This window comes from Atractosteus spatula, chromosome 28, assembly GCF_055471065.1.
Source record: "Atractosteus spatula isolate fAtrSpa1 chromosome 28, fAtrSpa1.hap1, whole genome shotgun sequence".
NCBI classification, from domain to species: domain Eukaryota; kingdom Metazoa; phylum Chordata; class Actinopteri; order Semionotiformes; family Lepisosteidae; genus Atractosteus; species Atractosteus spatula.
Window position 1 is genome coordinate 2,299,557 of NC_142733.1, and position 6,305 is coordinate 2,305,861.

General features: G+C 53.9%; 1 protein-coding gene across 1 annotated transcript; it reads left to right on the forward strand.

The window, feature by feature from the left end:
• Positions 1-640: 640 nt before the first annotated feature.
• LOC148813698 (uncharacterized) lies at positions 641-6,287 on the forward strand. Its single transcript, XM_088907540.1, has 6 exons — positions 641-768; positions 2,189-2,569; positions 2,808-2,852; positions 3,002-3,043; positions 4,318-4,434; positions 6,074-6,287. The coding sequence occupies exons 1-6, from the start codon at positions 726-728 to the stop codon at positions 6,250-6,252; spliced, it is 807 nt and encodes a 268-aa protein (XP_088763666.1). The 5' UTR covers positions 641-725; the 3' UTR covers positions 6,253-6,287.
• The last annotated feature ends 18 nt before the right edge of the window (positions 6,288-6,305 follow it).

A 6,305-nucleotide genomic window follows, 5' to 3' on the forward strand; every position in this document is an offset into this window, starting at 1 on the left:
CCCCGTGCCATGGCTGAGGAGGACAGAGCAGAGGCTGACCTGCTTTCTCAGTGGTCTGTCCTACTTACAGCTCTCGCCCTTGTCCCACGAAAGACATGTCCAGGCCAGGGTAAAGGAGGGATGAGTGCTGGGTGATTTCCACATGGAGAGACTACAGGGAGACACTGTGTGGCATCACAGCCCGGCTGTAAGTGTGTCCACACCTGCTCCAGCGCACACACACAAGCACGCACACACATATACACACGCGCTGTGTGCAGGGTCTGACGCTGATGCTCGTATCTGGAGAGTACAGTGACTCAGGGAGGATCAGGGCAGTGAGAGAGAGACCGGGGACACACTGAAGCTGCTGGGCTTCTCAGGGGCACAGAGGAGCATCAGTAAGTCACAGGGTGGTAACACAGAATTTACACTGACATCTCTCTCTTCCTGTCCCTCTTCCCTCTCATTGCTGTCTGTGCCCCTTTCATCTCTCAAAGTTTCTATCCCTCTCTCTCTACTCTTCTCTCCCTCTCTCTCTTCTCTCTCTCCTCTCTCTTCTTTTCTCTGTCGCCCCTCCTCTTTCTACCCCCAACTCCTCTTGTTCTCTCTCTGCACAGGAAACTCTACTGGTGCCTGAGAGCAACAGAGGGGCTACACAGTCAATCCGCTGGGGTCCACCTGTCAGAGCGCAGGACCTGTGTGAGAGACGGGGGGAGGCAGTGTGTCTCTGCCATCCCGCTGCCATGGTTACTGGCCAGGGAGGACTCTACCTGCTGCTACTCACAGGTAAGAAACCAGGACACACCTGGGCAAGCCCTGGAGGCTCCCGGCATCTTAGCAGATGTGGTCAGTAACAGTGTTCGGAAACAAACAAAACAAAAGTATTAGGCATCGATCCAAGGATAAAGGTGTCATTACATTTTAAAAGAAGATTTAGGTTTGCTCTTGACATGTATAAGGTCACCTGCCTTTACAGATAGCATAAGGAAGCACAGCTTCTCCTCCTTGTTCAGGGTGTATTCTGAAAAACTAGATCTAAGGTTTACAGAGTGCGTCTGTCTACAAAACAGATCCTGTAAGTGATGCTTTGAGCCGCTGAGCATCACATGTTGCGAGTGCTGTGCTGTTTCCTGCAAGCCGCTCCTGCCGATGCAGTGCAGACGTGCAGTCCGGCCAGCCGCCCCTCAGTCTGCGCGTAGGCAGGAGTTCTGAGCAATCGACAGCCCCAGGCCCGCTGCAGACCGAGCTTGTCATACAGGACAGCACAGGCCCTGTCCCAGCCAGACAGCAGCCCCAGCGCCTCCTGTCCGGGAACCGCGGCCACGTCTGGGACAGCAGGCGCTGAGGAGCTGAGGGCACCACTGTCTAACTGGCTGCAGTAAAGCAGAGGATCTTAATTCATTATAAACTGACAACAAGTAAGTCATGTTCTTTCTTCTAGTACACCTGGATACAGACACGCACACACACACAGGTCTAGCTGCATCAGCACAGAACAGGTCAAACCACAGTGCCCCCTCTTACACAACTGCACACAGACCACAGCAGCGCAGTGAGCCAAGACGAAACAGGGTTCAGAGTGCAGATGCCCCCACATGTGGCTGCCTGGGGGAGCAGTGCACTCAGCCAGCACGACAAGAAGCACGCTGTGCTCTCTCTGGGCTTCACCAGGGCCCAGGGCTGTACCATGATCTCAAAGGGCTTCACTGCACTTTACTGTGCTTTACTGCACTTTATTCTGCTCCTACACATGCATGCCACATTAGTCCCTTAAAAACTACAATTTTGTTTTTCCATCCATCCATGTTCGAAACCACTTTACCCAGTTCAGGGTCGCACGACGTGCCAGAGCCTGTCCAGCAAGCCTCAAGCACATGGCAGGGTACACCTGGTCAGGACGTCAGTCCATCGCCGGGCCCACAGACACAGACACACACTGTCACCAGAGGACACCCACGAGAACAAGGGGAGAACATACAGACTCCACACAGACAGCACTCCAGGTGCAGAACTGAACGCAGGTCCCCAGCTCACCACTGCGTCTGGACAATTCTGTTTTCTTCCATGATGACTCTTTCATAGAAACTTGTGAGACAGGCCAGACTGCCCAGGGGTCACTCTGGAGAGGACAGGGTCAGTCCAACGGGCAGGAGCTGAGAATGTTACCTTCCCTCTGTTCCCTCTCTGCCTGATTCTCTGTGTCCAGTCTCGGCCGGCGCTCAGAGTGTCCTGTGGGTATCCCAGCCTCCCGGTCCGGTCACGGCCGCCAGCGGCTCGTCTGTCTCCCTGAACTGCAGCTTCGGGGCTGAGTCTGGGGCAGTGCAGCTCCGGGTGGAGTGGAGGAAGGGGAATCGTCCCGGGTCAGGCTGTCAGAACGGCACCAAGCTCATATCCGCACTGGCCTCGTCCAACCAGACATCAGCTCAGGACGGTGCGGGTCACCTTGTCCAACGGGTGGAGGCAAACTGGTCTTCACTGACCCTGAAAGGGGTCACGGCCAGCGACAGTGGGCACTACGTGTGTGTCGTGGTGATAGAGATCCCCAGTCTTGCCTGGCACTGCAGCAATGGCACCCAGGTGGACCTCGGTGAGCAGGGGGCAGCTGGAGGCGCAGGGAGGGAGTGGATTGAAATGGACAGTGTGGACTGAGATGGACAGTGTGAATTGAAATGGACAGAGTGGACTAAGATGGACAGTTCGAATTGAGGTGGACTGAGGTGGACAGTGTGGACTGAGATTGACAGTGTGAACTGAGATGGACAGAGTGGACTGAGTGGCTGCTGAATGTCAATGCTAGACTAACCACCCCTCCTTTTTGTCTGCAGAGATGAGTGATGGTCAGAGGAACTCCTCAGATACAGGCATCTCAGGTAACACACAGACACTGTCTCTCCACCCCCTCTGCGCTTGTGTGTGGAAGCCTGAGGCGTAGTGTCGGGGTACAGAGAGCGCTGGAGCCACTCTGATACAGATAGTATCTACTGGACGTGACATCTCTCTCTCTCTGTCTCCCCTGTAGTCATCAATGAAGACAAGAACCACACAGTTACAAGCCCAGCAGGTTAAACCGGCTTTTACCCTTTCTTCTCTCATTCCGTTTCATCCCTCTCTCCATCTCTCCCTCTGTGACTGTTTATTTGCTCAGATCTGAGCCCAACACACACTCACCTCTGAGCCCAACACACACAGCTCTGAGCCAAACACACACTCACCTCTGAGCACAACACACACACAGCTCTGAGCCAAACACACACACAGCTCTGAGCCCAACACACACAGCTCTGAGCCAAACACACACTCACCTCTGAGCACAACACACACTCACCTCTGAGCCCAACACACACAGCTCTGAGCCAAACACACACTCACCTCTGAGCCCAACACACACAGCTCTGAGCCAAACACACACTCACCTCTGAGCCCAACACACACAGCTCTGAGCCCAACACACACTCACCTCTGAGCACAACACACACTCACCTCTGAGCACAACACACACTCACCTCTGAGCCCAACACACACTCACCTCTGAGCACAACACACACAGCTCTGAGCCCAACACACACTCACCTCTGAGCACAACACACACTCACCTCTGAGCACAACACACACAGCTCTGAGCCCAACACACACTCACCTCTGAGCACAACACACACTCACCTCTGAGCCCAACACACACAGCTCTGAGCCCAACACACACTCACCTCTGAGCCCAACACACACAGCTCTGAGCCCAACACACACTCACCTCTGAGCCCAACACACACAGCTCTGAGCCCAACACACACTCACCTCTGAGCCCAACACACACTCACCTCTGAGCACAACACACACTCACCTCTGAGCACAACACACACAGCTCTGAGCCCAACACACACTAAGCTCTGAGCACAACACACACTCACCTCTGAGCCCAACACACACAGCTCTGAGCCCAACACACACACAGCTCTGAGTCCTGCACACACTCACCTCTGAGCACAACACACACTCATCTCTGAGCACAACACACACAGCTCTGAGCCCAAGACACACTCACCTCTGAGCACAACACACACTCACCTCTGAGCACAACACACACTCACCTCTGAGCCCAACACACACTCAGCTATGAGCCCAACACACACTCAGCTCTGTGTCTGATAGCTGTGGTCACACTGTGACATCAGAAGTATTACAGACAATCATGATAACAGAGAGAGATAAAAGAACACATCCTGTTTGCACCAAGTGTTCAAACCACACCACAAGAACAGAGAGAGAGCCCCCCTTTCCCTCACAGCGTCTGACCCTCTCCGCTCTCACCCCTCCCCCTCCACTCTGCTCTCTCTGCAGGCTGGATGCTGTGGTTGCTGATGTCAGGGGGGACAATAGCTGCAGTCCTGGCAGTGATAGCAGTGTGTTACTGCCTTCTGCACTGGAAACAGAAACACAGGAACACAGGTACAAGAGGTGAGGGATGCTCAGCGATGTAACTGTTCACTTAATCATATAATTGAATTAATTAGCAAATATTAAGAAGCTTGTAGTATGACACTGAAATACAATGTGATGGAGGAACCATAATTGGACAATCACTTCTCCAGCCCTGAGCTGATTTCAAGAGCTGCATTCCCACACCTGACCAGCAGGGGACTGTTTTACGGTTCTTGAGGCCAGAGCTACCTAGCCTTTTCACTCTGATCCACTGCCAGACTTTAAGAAAGTGGTGGTGTTAGTGAAACCAGTAGGGGGCACTCACCCTATGGTCTATGTGGGTCCTTATGCCCCCAGTATAGAGATGGGGACACTATACTGTAAAAAGGTGCCGTTCTTTGGATGAGACATAAAACCAAGGTCCTGGGTCCCTGTGGTCATTAAAAATCCCAGGGGGTTTCTCAAAGAGAGTAGAGGTGTTACCCCAGTGTCCTGACCAAATTTCCTCCTGGCCTTTACCAGTCATGGCCTCCTAATAATCCTCATCTCTGAACTGGCTTCATCGCTCTGCTCTCCTCCCCACTAATAATAATAGAAGAGCATTGAAACAGCTCAGCGGCCTGCTGCAGCAGCATGGTCCCCTGGAGGAGTGCAGCCTGGGAGGAGATCTGTCAGGCGGTGCACAGCCTCAGAAGCACAGAGCGCACCCCTGCAGCAGCTGCAGTGCAGACAGCAAACTCTCACTGCGCAGACTGAGCATTTGCAGCAGCTGCATCACAGATAGCAAACTCTCACTGCACAGCTGCAGTGCAGACAGCGAGCTCTCACTGGGCAGACTGAGCAGCTGCAGAGCAGACAGCAAGCTCTCACTGCACAGACAGTACAGCTGCAGCAGCTGCATCACAGATAGCAAAGTCTAACTGCGCAGCTGCAGCGCAGACAGCAAGCTCTCACTGCACAGACAGTAACGCTGCAGCAGCTGCATCACAGATAGCAAACTCTCACTGCACAGCTGCAGTGCAGACAGCGAGCTCTCACTGGGCAGACTGAGCAGCTGCAGAGCAGACAGCAAGCTCTCACTGCACAGACAGTACAGCTGCAGCAGCTGCAGCGCAAACAGCAAGGTCTCGCACACACACACTGATGGCAGTACTGTCTTCTCTGGGAGCTTCAGAGCAGACAGTCATCTTGTGTTGTTGTGTAACTTCCTCTCACAAGCTCCACGGAGAGGGTAGAAAGACAGGCTGGCGAGACAGAGAGGCAGACAGGTGGCGTGAGAGTAGGAGACAGGGTCTGTCTGTGGCTCTGTGTGTCTGAGTTCTTCTGTAACTGTTTCAGTGGTGTCCTTCACTATGTTTTGGTGTGCAGAAGTGGAGGAACCTCTGTAATTTCCTTTCTACACATCTGTCTTCCTGTTTGTCTCAGTTTCTCCTCGTCAGTCAGCAGCTCTCGATCGGACTGTCAGCAAGAGAAACTTTGTTTCACTAGAACAGTGTGTCGGCAGGAACTGTAGGTCAGGCCCTAGCGGAGCGGAGCTGTGGGCAGTTCAGCCCTGCTGACGATGAGCGGCGCAGCGGTGATCCCAGTGTCAGTGCGCCACCGTGCAGGAGAGAGTGTGTGAGTCAGTGCGTCAGTACTCAGTACAGTCTGACGTCCTTCTCCCTCTGTCCTGCAGACAACCCTATTTATGAGAACATAACCCGGCCAAGACCTGTGCCACCCCCCAATAGCCTGGAGCAGAAGCCCCCGGAGCTCCTGTGCACCCCAAAACCACAGCAGAGGAGACTCCCTCCATCTTCTGCCTCCTGCCGTCCCACACCCCAGTCCCGCAGTCGGTCTGCAGTCGGAGTCTAACTGGGAGATATCTGCCGTTCATGAAAGACCGCCGCCTCAGGAAGCGCTGTACC